This window comes from Folsomia candida, unplaced genomic scaffold (assembly GCF_002217175.1).
Source record: "Folsomia candida strain VU population unplaced genomic scaffold, ASM221717v1 Fcan01_Sc020, whole genome shotgun sequence".
In the NCBI taxonomy this organism is placed as follows: domain Eukaryota; kingdom Metazoa; phylum Arthropoda; class Collembola; order Entomobryomorpha; family Isotomidae; genus Folsomia; species Folsomia candida.
This window is the reverse complement of record NW_019091212.1, coordinates 250,764-269,831: the sequence shown is the minus strand read 5'-3', so window position 1 is coordinate 269,831 and position 19,068 is coordinate 250,764. Positions and strand designations below refer to the sequence as shown.

The 19,068-nt window shown below is 39.5% G+C and overlaps 4 protein-coding genes across 9 annotated transcripts; 3 read left to right on the top strand and 1 right to left on the bottom strand.

The window, feature by feature from the left end:
* Positions 1 to 198: 198 nt before the first annotated feature.
* LOC110858034 (probable cytochrome P450 CYP44) lies at positions 199 to 4,459 on the top strand. Of its 3 annotated transcripts, XM_022106672.2 has the most exons (13): positions 204 to 727; positions 791 to 972; positions 1,317 to 1,372; positions 1,438 to 1,634; positions 2,022 to 2,214; positions 2,285 to 2,459; positions 2,524 to 2,559; positions 2,621 to 2,754; positions 2,942 to 3,020; positions 3,098 to 3,177; positions 3,380 to 3,453; positions 3,592 to 3,827; positions 3,925 to 4,459. In XM_022106672.2, exons 1-12 carry the CDS (start codon positions 589 to 591, stop codon positions 3,777 to 3,779), a joined length of 1,533 nt encoding a protein of 510 aa, XP_021962364.1. In that variant the 5' UTR covers positions 204 to 588; the 3' UTR covers positions 3,780 to 3,827; positions 3,925 to 4,459. The 3 variants fall into 3 exon arrangements, with proteins under 3 accessions (XP_035714356.1, XP_021962364.1, XP_021962363.1); XM_022106671.2 differs by having other exon boundaries at positions 205 to 727; positions 3,592 to 4,459; XM_035858463.1 differs by lacking the exon at positions 2,524 to 2,559 and having other exon boundaries at positions 199 to 727; positions 3,592 to 4,459.
* A 2,185-nt stretch (positions 4,460 to 6,644) lies between these two features.
* LOC110858031 (la protein homolog) lies at positions 6,645 to 10,128 on the top strand. 2 transcript variants are annotated; one of them, XM_022106668.2, is made up of 4 exons: positions 6,647 to 6,911; positions 7,389 to 7,458; positions 7,538 to 8,368; positions 9,001 to 10,128. In XM_022106668.2, the coding sequence occupies exons 3-4, from the start codon at positions 7,653 to 7,655 to the stop codon at positions 9,467 to 9,469; spliced, it is 1,185 nt and encodes a 394-aa protein (XP_021962360.1). In that variant the 5' UTR covers positions 6,647 to 6,911; positions 7,389 to 7,458; positions 7,538 to 7,652; the 3' UTR covers positions 9,470 to 10,128. The 2 variants fall into 2 exon arrangements, with proteins under 2 accessions (XP_021962359.1, XP_021962360.1); XM_022106667.2 differs by having other exon boundaries at positions 6,645 to 6,911; positions 7,389 to 8,368.
* Positions 10,129 to 12,962: 2,834 nt separating this feature from the next.
* On the top strand, positions 12,963 to 17,809 carry LOC110858029. Of its 3 annotated transcripts, none has more exons than XR_002548724.2 (4): positions 12,966 to 13,172; positions 13,656 to 14,745; positions 15,290 to 15,560; positions 16,084 to 16,144. XR_002548724.2 is itself a non-coding variant. In XM_022106664.2 (4 exons), exons 1-4 carry the CDS (start codon positions 13,140 to 13,142, stop codon positions 16,332 to 16,334), a joined length of 1,581 nt encoding a protein of 526 aa, XP_021962356.1. In that variant the 5' UTR covers positions 12,967 to 13,139; the 3' UTR covers positions 16,335 to 17,809. The 3 variants fall into 3 exon arrangements, 2 of the variants coding, with proteins under 2 accessions (XP_035714355.1, XP_021962356.1); XM_022106664.2 differs by having other exon boundaries at positions 12,967 to 13,172; positions 15,290 to 15,496; positions 16,084 to 17,809; XM_035858462.1 differs by lacking the exon at positions 15,290 to 15,560 and having other exon boundaries at positions 12,963 to 13,172; positions 16,084 to 17,809.
* Positions 17,810 to 17,822: 13 nt separating this feature from the next.
* On the bottom strand, positions 17,823 to 19,053 carry LOC110858033. Its single transcript, XM_022106670.2, has 3 exons — positions 18,546 to 19,053; positions 18,103 to 18,220; positions 17,823 to 18,035 (listed from the first exon to the last, which is right to left on the bottom strand). The coding sequence occupies exons 1-3, from the start codon at positions 18,820 to 18,822 to the stop codon at positions 18,011 to 18,013; spliced, it is 420 nt and encodes a 139-aa protein (XP_021962362.1). The 5' UTR covers positions 18,823 to 19,053; the 3' UTR covers positions 17,823 to 18,010.
* Positions 19,054 to 19,068: the final 15 nt, after the last annotated feature.

The following is a 19,068-nucleotide window of genomic DNA, read 5'->3' as shown; positions in this document are numbered from 1 at the left end:
GTCAAAATCAGAGCACATGTTCCATGCACAATTTCACCGTATTCCTTTACAAAAATTGGTACTCAATCTAACTATACAGCCAAACTACTTATGTGCATATGCACCTTTTCGTATCAGTGTCAACTTCTTGGGACTACTGAAGGTGTAGAATTATACTGCTTGATTTCTTGACTATATGAACGATGGCCATGATTTTATACGGCACAGCTTGTTGCATCTTTCTCGATGTATAGAATGCCATACAGCTTGCGAAGGTTACAAACAAGTCCAGCAGCGCGTCACATATTATTTACACGTCATCTGCAGACGGACAGAGATTAAATGCAGGATGCATGTGATCAGACAGTTTTGACCGGCATCTAAAAATAGGTCAAGTAGTGATCTCGGTCTGACCTCTAATTTAATAAAACGAGACGATCGAACACCCCTTCTCCACGGATACGTCGAGTTATTTGCTATTGTCGTAATTTCCGATCGATAACACAATTTCGTGTCCTCGTCTCATTTTGCACGTTGTTATGTTAATAATCTAATCGAGACGAGAATCCAATTTGTATGAGACTTATTACACAACACTAAAGTGGAAACATGAGACTTTGGGGAGTCGTTTCGTCGTCATCGGCTAAATTGGCGACAGACAAAGTGAATCACATTAAAACTTTTGACGAAATTCCAGGACCGCGACGATTCCCGGTTGTTGGAACTTTGTACCAGTATAAGTTACCGGGTGAGATATATAATTTGCATACGTATGAAAATTAAAGTTTAATTTAATTAATTTGGTGGTCAGGTTGGCTCGGAGGTCATGAAATGTCACGGTATCACATCGCTTTACGCGACATGCATGCCAAATATGGCCCCCTGGTTCGAGAACAGCGCGGGGATCACGCCCTCATCCATGTCTTTGATCCGGACGATGTGAAAGCAGTGTTCAGCGTGGAGGGGAAAAGCCCCACAATTCCGCCGCTACAGGTCACTTGGTTATTTATTATGTACAAAATGCGAATTTTTAAACAGTGTTTCTTTTCTTGTGGTTTGTTACGTTTCTTGTACTGCAAAGGAATATATGCAAGAAATAAGAGAAATTCAAGGTGCAAGAAACTACGCCATCCAGCCAAGCTCCGTATGAAGTATAGTGGCGGATCGTAGTTTCTTGCGCCTTGCAATACCTGCAGGTCAAAATAGCTGCAAGAAACCACTTTCTTCCTGTTCTTTCTTGCAAGTGGTTATTTGCACCCTAAACGCTAGCTACGATATAAGATTTTGGCAAGATCTTGCGAAAAATGTTATTAACACGGATTTATTTCTGTTAATAGGAAGCCACTCAATTTTACAGAACAAAGAGGGAGCTATCTCTTGGACTAGGAAATACGTATGCATACATAAATTGTTGTTTGCAAATATTTATGTAATAAATTTTCATATGAATTTGCATAGAAATGGCGACGAGTGGTACCGTTTGAGGAGTGCGGTTCATAAGATGATGCTCCGGCCGAAAGAGGTTTCATACTATTTGCCCTTCGTGGACAAAGTAGCGATCGACTTTATGGGACGAATTGAACAAGAATGTTCCAAGAAGGATGACCGCATTGTCGAAAATCTTAGGGAGCTGGTGGGCAAGTGGATTTTGGAGTGTAAGTAGTAAAACAATTTAGAGAATAAGTGTGTTTTTGGGTATAGAAGAACCTTTTTTAAAAAGGTTTATGTAATAGACCTTAGTTTAGATAGTTTAGAATAGTTACAGAGGTATTTGCATCCGACGAGGGGAAAACGCGCAGTAAATTGGGTGTAAAATTTGTCATCTTTAGGGAGCTTTTCCCCTATTTGAATGGATCTCTGCCAAACGTAGGAGACCAAAATTGGGAGATCATATCTTTTGCAAATTTCACACTAATTAAATTTATGATCAATTGGCACTAGTTTGCTCAAAGTCGGAGCATACGCTGGGAGACCTGCCTCAATTGTCAGTAAATTATGCTAAATTTATTAATAGCATTTTAATGTGTGTTTTTTCTTGGCAGCCGCTGGGATGATATGCTTCGAGAAACGGTTGGGAGGTTTCGCCGAGAATGAGAGCCTAGTCGAAAAAATGATTGCAGCGAACAAGCAGATTTTTATAATTGCTGGCGAGCTCAAGTTGTCCCTCCCACTTTACAAGTATTTTCCCACGCCCAGAATGAAGCGCTTTTTCGACGCGGAGGATTTCTTTTACGAGTAAAATCTACCTATATGAAAATTATTAACTAACCTAAAAATTGTATGTAAAATAGAATTCTGTTTTCAGCCATGCGAGTAAATTCATTCACGAAACGATCCAAGAAATTCAGAATTTAGCCAAATTAGGGAAACTTGATGCGAATCGGTACAATTTTTTGAGTTATTTGTTATCTCGGAAGGAATTGAGTGAGAAGGATGTCGCCATCATTACGTTTTCATTATTTGGAGATGGGCTCAGTACGGTAAGTGCATAAGTAAGAAAGATTTACATCAACAAAATTTGCAAAAAAAAACTTATTTCTGCAGACGACGCCAACCTTCCTGTTCAACTTGTATTTACTGGTCTGCACTTAATTTTTAAGATTTTATTAATAAACCAGTTACGAAATTTATCTCTTTTTAGGCGAAACATCCGGACGTACAGGAACGTGTTTTTGTCGAAATTGAGCGAAACCTTGGGAAACAGGGGGGTATCGTCACTGTGGACGTGCTGAATAAGTTGTCCCTGCTGAAGGCAGTGGTTAAAGAGGCGTTAAGGTTGGTGGTGGTAGTTTGTGTGGAAAGAATGTGAATCACTTTTTGAGGAGGTCATGACCTTCCCGTTTGACCTCATGATTGATAGCAAATAGTAAAAAATCCATCACATCCTTTACACACGGCAATGTAATAAGTGAAGACGATGATCTTATCGAGGTTATGGATAAGCTGTAAGTTTTGTGTTTAGACTGTATCCCAATGGGACTGAAGTATCTCGAATCATACAGACGGATTTAGTCCTATCCAATTACATGGTTCCTGCAAATGTGAGAAATTATTGTTCCCAGTTTTAGTAGGATGCCTGGGTTTTTGACACATTAAAATATTCCAATTTTGTGTCTAGACTCATGTCGACCTGAACCAATTTGTGCATTTTCGGTCCCCCCAGTATTTTCACGATCCGGACAACTTTATTCCAGAAAGGTGAGTAATTAATTAAGACTTTCCATGCAGAAACAGTAGAAAATTGGATAAAAGCGAGCGCAAGTGAGCTCTGGAAGCTCAAATTTGAGCCTGGATGAATTCCTCTTCCTTCATGAACCGAAAAAATTTGGAAATCATATGCCACCACGCTAAAATTTTGAAAATATCAAAATTACGTTGTGTGATTTCCCTTGTTATCCAGGTGGCTGAGGGATGAGGAAGTCGGTGAAAGTAGTAAATCCGTTCAGAATCATCCCTACCTTTTCATCCCGTTTGGTAAGTATGCAGAAGTTTTTTCATTATCACAACAATGCCCATTTTTACCGTGCTGGTAAAGCCATACTTCGGTCGGTAATGATTTAATACCAGTTTTCTAAGAGTGAAATGTCATAAATATGTATAATAATCTTACAGGACATGGAACCCGAATGTGTGCCGGGCGTCGTTTCGCAGAACAAGACTTACACGTCGGCCTGACCAGAATGGTTCAAAAGTATCGACTCGAATTAGCAGATCCTTCTGCATCGCAGGAAATGGAACAAGTTTATGAAACCCTATTATTTCCAAAGCATCCCGTCCGCATCAAATTTATGCCGCGATGATAAATAAATAACGTCGTCCCCCATCCGAAATATCATGCTCAACTACAAGTAAGTCACACTGACTGAGTGTAAGCTATGCAAAAAATGTGCGCACATTTGTGAGATAAATACACCAAGACAAACAGTACTCATATTTTAAATATAGGTCGATTGATCCGTGTCGCTTTGTGTCGCAGTTTATATAAAAATATGTTTAAAACGACAATGAGACAATTCACGCAGGGCTTTTAGCAACATTGTAAAATCCGTAAATTCTGTAAACTAACAAACGTTTACAAAATTTTACTCATATTTCAAAAGAAAGTTAGCTTACAGATTTTTGTAAACTTACTCAGATTATGAGCTTCTATTTATTTTGTAAAAGTTTGTAAAATTAGGGTACAAAATGCACGGATTTTACGAGTTACCAAGTAGTACGTGAATTGCGGTGAAGTCTTATAAAAAATTGTCTTCCTTAAGTCTTGTACAATTCGGAATAAAATATTTCAAATCTTTGCTTAATCATGTTTTCCATGATGCGGTATGTATTTAATTTGATTTATTTAAATACGGTTGACGGTTCTAACATGACTGGAATCAATGCAAATTCCATGGTAAATTGTTCGCATAAAATTTATTATTTGTAGCTTCTTGATTATCAAATTTCTATTTAGTAAAATCATTCTGTTTGTTTTTATAAATACATACAAGACTTTACTCGGTTCGTAATTCTGCATGTTTCAAGTATTCATTTTGACCCATTATGTAATTAATGTGCATAATTAATTATATGCATGCATTATGTAATTAATGGTCACAATGGACGAGTGAGTAGATTTTTACCCTCGGACAGCATAACATGGCTTCCTCGAACATGCAACGACTAGTAATTTGTTAAACTAATTTGTTAATTCGGTCGTCGCATATTAATCGTGCGTAAATACATACAAACAAGCGGATGAATTTCTAAATTTTGCTAAAATTTGTGCTTTCCCAAATAAATTACATCATTTCCTGATTTACGCAAAGTTGTGTACGGAAAACGGTGGCGAAAACTAAAGTTTTTGTGGCGACACGACCCAACGAAGAAGGCGAGTGAGGATGTATACTATTTTGTGAACAGAGTGCAACATTATGCGTTCAGGAGGCAAATTGAGACGAATGTGATTCAACTCTTAGATTTTTTACCTTGAAGATTCGTTCAACAAATGTGAGACGATTGGTTTCTTCGCTTCTCATCATCTCATCACGTTGAATGAACATCGTTTCCAGAGCATATAATTACATAGCTGCAAAAATGGACTATTTTGCCGTTATTTCTTGCAGTACCCGAAACACTGATGCAATTTATTTAGAAGGAAAGAAAGTTCGCATTCAAAAAATTTTGCCATCGTCCCTTCACGAATAAAAACAGTGCTCACCTCCGTGTCCACACCCACCTCAACTGCATTCAGCTTATCCCGGTTCGACCTGGATTTATTGCATGATAATCAGGCCCTGATTGGAACCGACTTCTTCCATGAGAAGTGCCCCCCCCCCCTTCCTAAAAAGTAGTCACCACTTTATCGACCATGTCAATAACCACGAAGGTCGGAAGTAAGTACCAAGGCTGTCCTGTTTGCAAAAATTAAGTTTACACAGTCAAAAATCTTACATATTTCTAATAAGATTTTTTCCTGTGTGAACTCCTTTTAACCAAACATATTACATGTAACGTACTTATCCATCCCTTGAGTAAATGTGGCAGTATTTCGGAAAAGATTTTAAGCAAAAAATAAATTACGGTTGCGAAATTTCCCAAGGTCCCACATTTACGTGACTGCCTGCCCCAACTTACAACTACTTTCTGAAGAGCAAAAAGTCAAGATAAGTTGTCATTGTCATTCCAACTCGGACATTTTAAAAGTGGGAGTCGGTTAAGTAAATAAGTTGAATTTTACTATATCCCACAATTCACAGAATCACAAGTACTGCTACAAAACTCCAGAGTATGTAAAATAAGTATGCAAATTAACATCATTTGATAATATTTACATATATCCAATCCATACCTTCCATTTATTTCAATGACCCATCTTAAAGAATGTGTGATACGTTTGAATAGAGATCTATCCCAAGATTTTGTTGTTAGATAAGCATCGTGTTATCTCTTGTTGAGTATCCGCCTCCCAAAAAGGTGGATTTTCTGTAGATGATTTGTTCATACATTTCTCATACATTTCTCATACAAAGATAGCCTGTCGTGTTGTAAGTGTTTCCGGTGGAAATAACCACTTGCAAGGAATAACGGTAAGCAATTGGTTTCTTGCAGCTATTTTGACCTGCAAGAAATGCAAGGCGCAAGAAACTATGCATGCCCTTCTAAACTATACTTCGTATGACACGTGGCTGGGTGGCACATGTTTCTGGCACTTTCTTGCATCTCACATTTCCTACTTTCCAGTGCAAGAAACGTAGCAAACCCGCAAGAAACGAAGCACTGCATGTTGTGGGACTCTGTGAGAGATACGTGACATTAAAAAAGCAATAATTCATCCATACTCTTCGTCCACCTAGAAGGAAGAAGAACTAAATAATTGAATTCCTTGACTATTTTTTCCCCGAGGTTATCTTGATCTGCTTTTCAACGCCCATTTTTCGGCCATTTAGAGAAATCCAGTCTCCATAAAATAATTTGTATGGCCAGAGTCAGAGGAGAGAAGGTAAGTAAATTTAGATAAATTTCAATGGATAGAGTCAACAACCCAGCATCTACATACACAAATTACATATCTCTCCATCATCCATATCATCCATATCATCCATCCTGTCCTAGATAAATAAATACCTGACTGAAATTTGTCTAATTTTATCAACCGGCGCTGATTTGCAAGTTGTAGTTGTGAGCAGAAGAAGCTTGCTTTCCGAGGATCAGAAATCATCATCCTCACTTCTCTGCCAGACCAGACCAGACCAGACCAGACCATTTCTCTGCCTCTTAGCCAGTTGAATCAACTTGCTCTTCTCTCGCCGGATAATATTTCTCTCTTCAAAACCTCATTCACGTCAAGGAAGAAAAATCGGATTTTTACAAAATACACGACAAATCGGGTCGGGTCACACTTGATTTGCTATTTCGTCATATCGCATCGCATCAAAAAGAGGAATTAAAAGGTAAATTTATATTTATATTTAGAAAATTTTTGTCTGTCGTCACGATCGCATGACATTGATTGGCTTGAAGTAGTACGTATGTAGATGATATCCTCCTTCCAGGCATGACTCACTTTGGGTGGTAGGTAGTGCACACTAAATTGCATGCTTATCAGTGATTAGTAGGATATCAGTTTGTTATTGGAGGAGGAGGAGGAGGTCAGGATCGAAGATCATAATCACAACTGACGTAACTTTGACTTTAGTTTACGTACCGGTTTTTGCCCTGTGATCATCCCGACGAGATGAATTGTGTTGTGAATGAATGGGGTGACATAAATTTAGCGTAGTTTAATTACTGGCAAGCATGAATGAGTTGACATACTCGGTTCGAGTGTCTTTTTTTATCACACGAGATACATTTATTATGCATGTGCACTAAATAGTACATACAACTTGGCTATTATTGATCTCATAATGTGTAATTGTGTTCCACAGGATAATACTTAATCGTGGACCATGGTGAAGATCGAGCCGGAGAATAAAACTAGGGCCGCCGTCAACGCGGGTCAGTCACTCGTTTCCACCCTGTTACTCAGCTTACTTCGACTTTGGCACTCATTTTGTCACCTGCTCTGGCTCGGCAGTGTAGGAAATTCAGGTCTGATTGGCGAAACCGATAGCACGAAGATAACTGATTGTCAAGAACGAGACGAGCAAGTAGACGACGACGACACGGACGTTACCTATTTTAAAAGGACAATGACGATCCAAACTCCTGATGTTATTGTCCCCTCTGACGACCAGGAAAACCATGACCAAGTCAACAATTTTTCGCTAAAACAGGATTCCGAGGAGGAGGGTGAGGTGTCGTCAGATGAAGAAGCTTGTCCTCCCCAAAAGACGGAGGACATAGACAGTTCCAGCGGGTATGGTTCGGGAAATGGGAGCTCTCTGTCAGGCTCGCCAGTTCTAAACTCTGCAAATTTGAAAGAACATGACCCCCAAAACTTGTCCTCTGATGAACATGAAACTAACGGTGGAGGATCCGTCGCACCTCTTCCTGCTCCAAGAAGACACAGTGATTCCAGCGATGGCGAAGTACCTCTCGATGTCGCGGCACGAATCGTGGCTCAAGTCGAGTCCATGTTTTCCGACGATCACTTGGCCAAAGATGGCTTTTTGCTGAAACACGTTCGAAGGCGCACTGATGGCTTCGTGTCACTAAAGTTGGTGGCCGGTCTGCGTAAAGTGAAGCAAATTTCGAGGGAGTTTCCCGTCGTGTTGAACGCTCTCAAGACTTCGGATAGCTTGGAGGTCAACGCTGATGGAACCAAGATTCGAAGGAGGGAACCCTTGACGTCGGAACTCCAAACCATGCCAATCAAACAAGCCAAGAAAGATAAGGCGGGGCCGGATGGCGATAAGGAGAAAAACCAGGCTGAGAAGGAGAATCAAGATGACCAGAAATTGGCTCGGTAAGTCAATATTCAAAAATACGCATTTGTATTGTTTAAACTAGTGAGCAAATGAGGAAACGTTGGCCACACAATAATATTTTAGGAGAGTTATTAGTTTAGTTTAGCATAGTTGCACATTTGTGAGTATGTTAAAAGAAACTGGAGTTGCATAAAACCTTAGTTTGCATGGAGATCGTTTAATGTATGCAATGCAGTTGGTTGCATATTGATGATGGGACCAAAGCGGATGACTGTCTCACTTACTCAGATTGCCCTTTTCTTCGCGCCTAAACTTTACAATTTCATTTTGTGCGTATGTAAATGTATGCAGAAATTAATGGTGAGTTAATATCAACTCAGTTTTTCTTTTCCATCCCGCGCAGGTATCCTTCCCATACTATTAGTATGGTAGGGATACGAAGCGGGAATCAAATTTTTGGTGAAGTAATTCTGAGTAAGTAGTAAATAAGTTGAATGTTCAGTTTCACCCTGTGAACTCTAAGTATTTTAGCCGAAATGCTACCATATTTAGTTTTAAATTCACTACTTGCTACACATGCCTAGAGAGAGAGAGAGACAATTGCGATGACTGCAAAACTCCCCCATGCTCAAATATCATGACTAACCCTAAATCTTTTTTCTCTTTACAGAAAACGACGCCAAAAGGGGGGTGACCGCCAGAAGGATGAACTTCACTCTTCCGATCGTGGGAATCAGGGGCCCAACTACAAGACCACTAATTCCAGACGATCTTCAATTTCCACAAATGACGAATCCCTCCCTATTCGACGACGACGCGGAGGCTCCCTCCCAGTCGCCCCACTCGCGCAATACCGTGGAAATTACTGCATCTGTCCTCCAAATCCCCCTTCTCAGAACGCCGTCGACTTTCTTCGCCCAAACTCAAACGGTTATTTTGAAGGGGGCACCGACCCGGCCGCCACGATGAGCTCATGGCTCCAGAAGAGAAAGGCCTCCAACCGACTCTCCGTCGGTGAAGTTTCTCTCGGCTCCGGTGTAATTCGTCAACCTCGCGGGCCCGACGGGTCGAAAGGCTTCCATCCAGGGTATCGCGCCCTCATGCAGGAAGAGCGCCTTAATATGAGCGCATTCAATTGAGCAGCGCTTTTTCTCTCTAAAATTATATCGAATATTGCCAAACTTTTGGAGAAAGTCTCAGATCATACGTTTTGTTATAGTTTATATTGTTCCGCTATTGCTCAGTTTTAGTTGTTAATTTATATTTACATATGTTAGAAATCTGCCAAACGCTGAACTATACATTTATCCAATTCAGTTTGAAATAGTCACTTGTTCCCAGATTTTGAGAGTTGAGACTTTAAACATTTATTACTTAATTTAGCAGCACAATTATTATTTCTTTGACTGTACATTAATGGTTTTACATATCATCTTAAATATGTATTTCTTAGCGGGGTCAGTTATCATTTTAATGATACATATGTTAAATGCATCATAGTCTTATTTCATGTGAGTGAACCTCACGTTATTTGTTTTTGTAGTTCTTTATTGTTATTTACAAGAAAAAGTTACTCAATTATACATTTACTATTCATAATTATTTATAATAATGAATTTAATAATGATAAGTCTTATATAGTCATTTTGATGTCAAGAAACAATAATATCTTTGTATGCGCATTTATATTTTTGTTACAAACTCAATAAAACAATTTAAAATTTAAAATGTAAAACTGTGATAACATTATTAAATAAATATGTGCGTGCGATTTGTGTGTGCAGTGTGATCGAAATAAGTAAAGCTTTTTTGGGAATGTTTTAAATAATCAGATCGATTCATTAAATCTCATTCATGTCGTAATTAATATTTTGCAAAGGTTTGGTTAGGACGACTGTTTATCATTACATTTATTACACCGTCGTCCTGTAATACGGTGTTTTTCATGTATTTCATGTACTTACCTACATGCATATGTATTTAGCCTCATAAGTAATCGAGCGAGATTTTGCATGCATATTTCTTCACGTGTCAAACTCGGGATTAAAATTGGACAACATTTTCGTTTTCAACAATAAAGCCGTTTTTAGATTCCTTCTGTAAAACATACATTACATGACATACATAAGAAATTGTTAATTGAGCATAAGGTTGGCAAGCATAAGGATGACAAGTGTACTGCATTTGCGAGATTCAGCATGCATATTTCGTCCAGGAGTGGCTAACTTTCATCGTATAAGTAACAAGGGAACCTTCTAAGGTGCCCGTTGATTCCAGGGTTCTCACCTATACCAAAATGACCACAATGTGCGGTTTTCGCCATCATACGTATGACCCTAGGGGGAGGACCCCCTAAGCTTTTGGGGGCGGCCGGACCACACCCCCGGGCGCCAGTGGGTGTGGTCGGGGCAAAATGAGATTTTTAGTGCAATTTAATCTACAGATGAACTAGAGTAAAATTAGGTGTTTCCGAGCTGTGCCACACCCCCGGGCGCCAAGGGGTGTGGTCGGGGTAAAATGAGATTTTTACAAAATTGAATCTATGGCTGAAACAGTTAAATTAAGTGTCCCCGAGTTATGCCACACCCCCCGGGCGCCAAGGGGTGTGGTCGGGGCAAAATGAGATTTTTATAAAAATTGAATCTAGCATATAGGATATGTAAAACAGTAAGATTGATTAATTAATCAATTAAGATTTATGGATTAATTAAGATTGATAAAACAGTAAAACATGTAAGATGTTTGATTTGTCAGAGTGGCTACGTGTTATTGAGGAAATTTAAATTATTTTATTATTTTTAAATTATTCAGATTCGGCAATCTGTATTTTCTCTATTTTGTATCGCATTCTCAGCATTATTATTGCGCTACTTGTGTACCCTGCGTTGCCGCAGTTTATTAACGTGGAATATTGCGTAGGGTTTTATGACTCAACGTAAAAACTAATTAATACGTTTTTCCTCGTTTTTTTTCGGCTGTGGGAATTTATTTTAAAACTATGGACGACCAATTTCTCTCGCAAGTCGTTGCCAATTTTTCAAAAATATGAACTCCAGATTTTGACCAAGATTTCAAGTTTAAAGCTTTGATGGGAACTCATCAATACTTAGCATTTAAAAAAACTCAGCATTATGTATGTACATATGTAATCAACTCACCGACAACAAATTTGTCTTCCAGAATTTTGAAATAAATTTTGAAAGAATGATTGTATAAAAGCGTGTCGATTTTAGTGGAGTCATTGAGTCCTTCATACGTTGAATGGGACTTGCTCTTTAATTTACAAACGTTCCCTTACATGAAAAGAAACTCCTCAACGTTATGTGCATATACATACATATGTACATATCTAAATATGTAAATTTATCCTTATCATCGTTACACGAATCGGATAGGAATCGTAGGCAGGGAAACCTCCACCTCAACAAATAAACCGTCGTAAACGCACATAAAGAAGTAGCTTCAGACTCACTTTACCCCAACTACTCCCACGACATCGCGGGAACACTTAATTTCGCTGTATTTCATCTATAGATTCAATTTCAGTAAAGATCTCATTTTCCCCCAGACCACACCCCCTTGCGCTAAGGGGGTGTGGCACAACTCGGGAGCATTTAATTTCACTGTATTTCATCTATAGATTCAATTTTTGAAAAAATCTCAATTTGCCTCGACCACACCCCCTGGCGCCCAGGGGGTGTGGCACAATGGGGAAACTCAAAATTTCACTCTAATTCATCCATAGATTCAATTGCACTAAAATTCTCATTTTGCCCCGACCGCACCCCCTGGCGCCAAGGGGTTGACCCCAAAAGTTGATAGGATCCTCCCCCTGGGGTCATATGTATAATGTCGAAAACTGATTTCGATTATCTTGATCCGTTCTCCCGTTATCCTGCTGACGGACGGACAGACAGACAGACAAAGTCTTCGCATAAAGTAGCTGAAGCTACTTAATAAATGTTCATACATATGCCTTCAACCTTTTTAGGGGACGCCAATACATTACGTCATCCAAAAAGTGGATGATTTGTTTTATGTCTGTTATCTTACCCTTGTTTTGGTTAACATGAGAAGGATAAGGAAATGGGTGGTTGGATACTCTATAAATCGGCGTTTTGTTGGCGACATTATATTTGGACGGCCCCCCCATATATCTGCACACCAGCGAAGTGGCGCGCGATAATTCTACCACTGGCTATTGCAGTGCTTTCTCAGAAAAACTGGGATTTGGTGCCTCGTATCTCACATTAATGCTGATCTGTTAGAAATTTGCAGTCAGAAAAATTTGAAATTCGGAATGCACATTCATGAATATATTGTTAATCATAGTATATCATCAAATTCCGTTAAATCGCTATAAATTTTTCAGGAAAAATCGAAAGAGAGTTTTTTAGGGTTTTTGATTTTTCCTGAAAAATTTACAGCTATCCAAACGGGATTTGATGATATACTATGATTAACAATATATTCATGAATGTGCATTCCAAATTTCAAATTTTTCTGACTGCAAATTTCTAACAGATCAGCATTAATGTGAGATACGAGGCACCAAATCCCAGTTTTTTCTGAGAAAGCACTGCCAGTGGTAGAATTATCGTGCTCCCCAAGACGCGCCACTTCGCTGATGCACACAAAACTCACAAACCGAACTTGCTCGATCGACTATTTCCTTTCCACAGCTGAAAAGTGCACAATCCTCGTGGAAAAAATTAAATATTGATACAAATAAAGTACAAAATTGGCCCGAGGTTTTTTAAAATTGTTAATACAGTTGGGAACTAAATTATTGTGAAAACTTTGCAAAAAATGGCAGCCGCAGAAGCACTAACGAATGCACTCGTAAGTCAAACTTCGTAAAATTTACAAGCCATACACAATTTACGAAGGTTACAAACGTTTCCGTCAGTTCACCAAAAATTTTATTTCATACATTTCGTAAAAGTTCATAGATCAAATTTCCTCACAAATATGTATGTATGTGTAAAATTTCGTAGAACTTTTACGCAATTACCAAGTTTACAAACGTTTCCGTACTTTTTCCAAAAACATGTAGTTCAAACGTTTCGTAAAAGTCAAAACTTCCTTACAAACGTGTCTAAAAGTTCGTACAACTTACAAAACTTACGCAATTACGAAGGTTACAAACGTTTCCGTGAATCCTCCAAAAACTTGTATTTCATTTCATACATTTCGTAAAAGTCCATAACTCAAATTTCCCCACAAACATATATAAAATTTCCTACAAATTTACAAAGTTTACAAACGTTTCCTCATCATTACATACAACTTTCCTAATATATTTCCTATTTTCAATTTCCACAGATCGTTGAAGCCATTCTAAAACGGGTCCCCGATCCCGCCGACATTGTCCATTTCCGGCTCGTGTCCACCCTCTGGAACGAGGTCATCCTCTCCTTCCATTCCCCCCCACGGGTCACCGTCCACCTCAACCGGGCCGTCCCCTGGCGGGTTGCTCAGGGGCCCTTCATCACCCCCCGCAAATTGGCCTCCTTTCCCCCAAAACTCCTCAAATCCGTCGCCCTCACCGCGTACCCCGACGACGACGCCATCCTCCCCCAAGCGCTCAATCTCCTCACCCAAATCGGCCCCCACATTCACCACCTTTCCGTCCTGGGGGGCGCCTCCGTGGGGAAATTTGTGCACAATATTTTTACAAATTGCGAATTCGAAAAGCTCAAAAATTTGCGTGTCATCCTCGACGAGAAGAAGGTGCATGCATACAAAAGGGGAGACCGCCCCTACGTCACGTGGCCGGAAGTGTACAACCCGGAAATTAGCGAAAAACCGAAACTCCTAAAAATTCGGTACATCGTAGAATCCAAATTTCTCCTGGGTTCAAACGTTTCTGAAGAACAGCAGACCTTTCTACGCTTTTTGCTAGCCGTTACCCCAAATTTGGAAAGTTTACGAGTAAAGGATGATTATTTGTCGAGCATTCCGGCAAATTTTGGAAACTTGTCGGAGTTCCGGTTTAATTGGAATATTGGGAAGAATAAGAGTCCGGATATGGTCACGTTGCAAAATTTGAACGTTTTTCTGGAAACGGTGAAAGTTTCCTTGGAGCGGTTGCAATTAACGGTGGGATTTACGGGGTCTCGGAGATTGTACGATTTTTCTCAGTTTAGTGATCAGTTTCAATTTCCACGGGACGGGATTCGCAACTTGAAATGGTTTGAGAACGGGGTCATGCGGATTTTCAAGTGTGGAGTGAGGGACTTGGAGAAAATGGGGAAATTAAAGCATTTGGACTTGTGTGAGATACCGAATGAGGTTTATCAAAGGGCGAACGTTTATGTGGGGAATATTTTAAGGAGGGATAACGCTTGTTGGAGAGGAATTACGAATTTGAAGCTGTTTGGGATCGAGGATCTGGAGTTGTTGGAGAGGATTGGTAAGAAATTGGGATTTTTTTGCATAATTTTTGGCGTGCCGAAAATTGTATTGACATATCTACTCGCCAAAATCGGCACATTTCTATTCATTTCCTGGCTCTGGGAATTATGTACACATTTTAAAATTTAGGACTACAAATTTCCAGCCAGGAAGTTGATTAATAGCGGACGGCGATGAGCTTTTTCGATGAGTTCCAATTTTTCTGAAATCTTTTAAACTTGAGATATCCTTAGAAACTGGCAAAATTTGGACTATATATATTTTCAAAAATTGTAAACAAACTTGTGGCCCAAAATTTTTAAATAAATTCCTAGAGACGAGGAATTATGATTTTTACGATGGGTCTTCGAGTCCCACGTTAATTAAGAACCATTCTTAAATTATTTCGGAGAACGGTGGGTTTAAACGTGTAACTTTTCATAAAAAACCAGGTCGTATTTTTTCAATTTGAAAATTGTCAAATTTTTTTACCGAATAATTTATTAATTGCCTCTTCCCGTGAAAATTAATGCGTGTCTAATATTTTTTTTTGAATGGCACAGGTCCAATGTTCCCGTCTTTGAGGCGACTAAATATCAACGTTCGGCTCTGGATTTTCAAACAAGGCGAATTGAACGTCTTTCTGAGAATGATTTTCGAACGGTTGGCTTCAATCAAGGCGTTGACCCATATTTCCGTGGGGGCCCCCTTTCCCGACAGATTTTCCAGATTTATCGACTTTCTGGAATATTTGGCGACATCTTTTCCAGGCGAATGAAAATTTCTCATGTTTTTTTCCCTCGAACAATTTGAGAGAGATTCACCAAGTTCTTGGTAAAACTGTCAACCCGGATTTTATAAAGTTACCAATGAGAGCGTGAATCCGCTCAGTATTTTTTACAAGCGTGGAATTATTTGCATCCTTTTTATCAAAAAGGTTGTCAATATTTCGACTATAATAATCAATCAATGATCTATTATAAGCAAACAACGCCGTAAAATACGTCATTTTCCTGAAAAATTTTCTCACACGTGGGGTGCACGTGGAAAATTGGGCAGGCTTATTATAACAGCGACACAATTTGAAAATATTTGGGAAATTATATGAAAAATATTAATATTTCGTCAGGATATAAAAATCAAAGATTTCAAGCCCAAAACGCCTTAAACTTGACGCCCTTCTAGAAAATTTACCCCACACGTGGTATGCGTATGCACGTGGAAAATTTGTGAAGCGGTCTCTCATCGACCCATTTTGCACTATTTTTATCAAAAACATTGTCAATATTTCGACCGATTTTACAAAGTTACTAATGACTGCGTAAATTCTCTCATTAATCGATTTCTTTATTGACAGATGTGACCGAGGTGCGTATCGAGCACTGCATGTGCGAGGGTGGAACTGCGGACCGCGCGTACCAACGGTTTTATGACCCCGCCGAAGTCGACGCCATACAAATGGACCGATTCCGCAACCTTGTCCCTACTCTTTTAGGGTGTCGGGAATTAACCGAATTCACCGGCATGGATATCGCCCAACTTCAAACGGGCCTCGTTTTTCGGAGAGGTTCCCCATTCCAGAGTGAATTACCATGGAAGCAAAATTAGGGCGGGAAAATTTAACCCGTTTTTTTAAACCAGGGTTTTTACTAATTTATGTGATAAATTTTATACCTCGTTGCATGCAACTAGCATGGATTCCACTTCTACAAATATTATGAACGATTTTTAGAGAGAGAGAGAGTAGATATTTTTAACGAATTATTTACGCAAAATTTCTCAATCTTAACGTCAAATTTTCATAAAACATTTATCTATTATGTCAAACATTATTTATTAAGTTAGTTAAATATCATGATTTCTTTCAATTAGTCTTAAGATTATGCGTGTTAAAAATACGCATTAAAAAATTATAATGAAAATCTCAAAGAAGAGAAGTGTTCTCACTTAGATATTTAACTTCGCGAATGTAATACGAAATACATACATGCTAAAATTTTTCATTTTTCAAAGTTTTCATTGTTAAATTTTTCACTATTTAATATTTTAGTAATAAATTTGATAAAAAAAAAATAATAATAATTTTAGGCATACCCGATACAAATCATAATCATAGTTTAAGTTCTTTTTTTTAGTTAGTAGTAGTATAGTATAGTATAGTATTTATTGATATATGGCCAGCAGCCCTCATCAACATTAAATATTACAGAGTTAGATATGTAAATGTGAATGTAATGTAGAGAGTAGTCAGAGGAATAGTGGGAAAACCTAGCTAGGATGGAGAGCTAGGAAAACCACTATCACCTCTGAGAATGTGGCCCAGAGGTCCATTCGGCTCTGACTACAGAGACACCCAGGCAGGACAAATGAGTGATAGAGATCATAGGTAGATCTCACGGGAGAGTGGTGATATCCAAATGAGGACGGCACCGTGAAGGCGGAAGCAAGACGAATGAAGGTTGTTGGGCGGGGCGTCCACGGACCACAAAATACCCTAGCGCCCTTTCGGGCTCGGGCTAAGTGTCCCCATATGGCCTCAGCCGGGGCCGATCGACACTACCCACTTGCCCCTTCATCCCTTACAGCACAACCGGGTCATGGGACCCCCGTAGCCCCGACTACGCTGCCCACCGCCATGCACGACCCCGCTCCCACTCTTCCACCAACCACCCCCCATGGTCACCACCCCGACATATCAAACAATGACCTACCTGGGGGAGTCCTCCTGGCGTAGATCCTCCCGTGCACTGAGTCCGGCGAGATCCGTCTTCGCCTGATGGCTCAGCTTGTCGTTGCTGGGACGGGTGTGGCAGGGGGTGTTACCAGGCACGCAGGTGGGGGGTGTGAGTGGACGAGGCTCACATGGCGAAATGGCCTTGGGACACACTTTACTAGCCCTGGCACACCCGCGACCCAGATGGAAGAGGATCCAGTTGCAGAGCGAGAGAGAGACACGCCGTGCACGGTTGGATGCCAAAGAGGAACTCCTCTTTTTTTTAGTTATGTGATTGGTTTTGTATTCTCATTATTATAAATTGAATAAGAAGGTTGAAATACCTATGTTTAAAATTTTAAAAAAATTACTATGGTAATAAATTTAAATTATTAGTACAACTTTTATTCAAATTTTACGAAAGCATGTATTTATGAAATCTGCACCATTAAAACAGTAAAAACGGCACTAATTACTTGTCACCTAGTTTCTCACATGCCACTAATTTAATTATGATGCACACCTCCCAGAAAATGTACGGGTGTCCCACCAGCTTCAAAAATAGGTCGCATTATGACTTCAACAATTTCTGGTACCTGAATTTACAGCAAAACCGGATATAAAAAAATTAGCTAACGAAAATTGTTTTACCGAAGTACGTACCACAACTCCCGAGATTTCCACGCGTTTAAATCCTCTACGAACAAAATGACATATTGAATACTGTCAGAAAAGTCGTTTTCTCTGATCTCAGTGCACTCGAAATGGACGGTTTTGACGCCTAAAATGAAACAATGAGGTCAGACTCCACACATCTCGCAAATATTTTCGCAAAACTTTTGCTAGGTGGAATTTTTTTACGTAGCAAATGCTTGTTTTTATCTCTTCAGATTACTCCGCCAACTCATCCTTTCTATTAAATTCTTTACAAGTTGAAAATAATCCATAAATAGAAGCAAACATAAAATCCGGTAGCAGAACTGTTTATACTGATTTGTAAAATCATGTTTTGCAAATTTCTCAAACATTGTCCTGAATGCGTTTAAATATTTATACATACATAATTATTTATGGTTAAGTTTTAGCCACTCTTTTTAAATACTTACCTTTCCAACCCACTACATTCCTTAGGACGCTGACCACCCCGGCGGCCACGTGCTCATGCCGCACGACCAGCTTGACCTCGTCCAGATCCCACAGTTTGAACGGTTCCATCGCTTCGTTGCCACACTGCCCGAATTTCAAGTCAAGTTTCTTCACGGAGGGGAGTAATTGCACGACATATTCCGCAAAGTTCCCTTCAACCCGGCATTTATCGGTCGTCTTCGTCGCAAAAGATTGAACTCCGTCGTGTCGCCGCCACAAATTTAGACTGCTTGGCATGTGGTCCACCCCGAGGCAGTCGTTGTTGATCGCGAGGTTCACCAATTTCCGGTGATATTTGGCCAAAATTTGGACGAGTTTGAGTTAAAATCCAAAATTAGCAAAAAATTCGCACATTTTTGCTCGTATCGCGAAAACTGACTATGCACCACCCAATATTATTACGGATTTTTGATCTACTCAATTTTACGCAACTTTTAAGGTATCTAACTTGAAAATCGTTAGAGCACGAAAAAAACACTATTT

What these genes read in the sequence shown, in the direction of transcription:
- LOC110858031 (XM_022106667.2), top strand. Translation starts at nt 7,410, where the DNA reads ATGGTGAAGATCGAGCCGGAGAATAAAACTAGGGCCGCCGTCAACGCG. An exon ending in GATGACCAGAAATTGGCTCG is followed by an intron (nt 8,369 to 9,000) that starts GTAAGTCAATAT and finishes TTCTCTTTACAG; the next exon opens with AAAACGACGCCAAAAGGGGG.
- LOC110858034 (XM_022106672.2), top strand. Translation starts at nt 589, where the DNA reads ATGAGACTTTGGGGAGTCGTTTCGTCGTCATCGGCTAAATTGGCGACA. An exon ending in GGGCAAGTGGATTTTGGAGT is followed by an intron (nt 1,635 to 2,021) that starts GTAAGTAGTAAA and finishes TTTTCTTGGCAG; the next exon opens with CCGCTGGGATGATATGCTTC. An exon ending in GTGGTTAAAGAGGCGTTAAG is followed by an intron (nt 2,755 to 2,941) that starts GTTGGTGGTGGT and finishes TTTTGTGTTTAG; the next exon opens with ACTGTATCCCAATGGGACTG.
- LOC110858029 (XM_022106664.2), top strand. Translation starts at nt 13,140, where the DNA reads ATGGCAGCCGCAGAAGCACTAACGAATGCACTC. An exon ending in AAGCACTAACGAATGCACTC is followed by an intron (nt 13,173 to 13,655) that starts GTAAGTCAAACT and finishes CAATTTCCACAG; the next exon opens with ATCGTTGAAGCCATTCTAAA. An exon ending in GGAGTTGTTGGAGAGGATTG is followed by an intron (nt 14,746 to 15,289) that starts GTAAGAAATTGG and finishes TGAATGGCACAG; the next exon opens with GTCCAATGTTCCCGTCTTTG.
- LOC110858033 (XM_022106670.2), bottom strand. Translation starts at nt 18,822, where the DNA reads ATGCCAAGCAGTCTAAATTTGTGGCGGCGACACGACGGAGTTCAATCT. An exon ending in GAATGTAGTGGGTTGGAAAG is followed by an intron (nt 18,221 to 18,545) that starts GTAAGTATTTAA and finishes GTTTCATTTTAG; the next exon opens with GCGTCAAAACCGTCCATTTC. An exon ending in TGGAAATCTCGGGAGTTGTG is followed by an intron (nt 18,036 to 18,102) that starts GTACGTACTTCG and finishes CTGTAAATTCAG; the next exon opens with GTACCAGAAATTGTTGAAGT.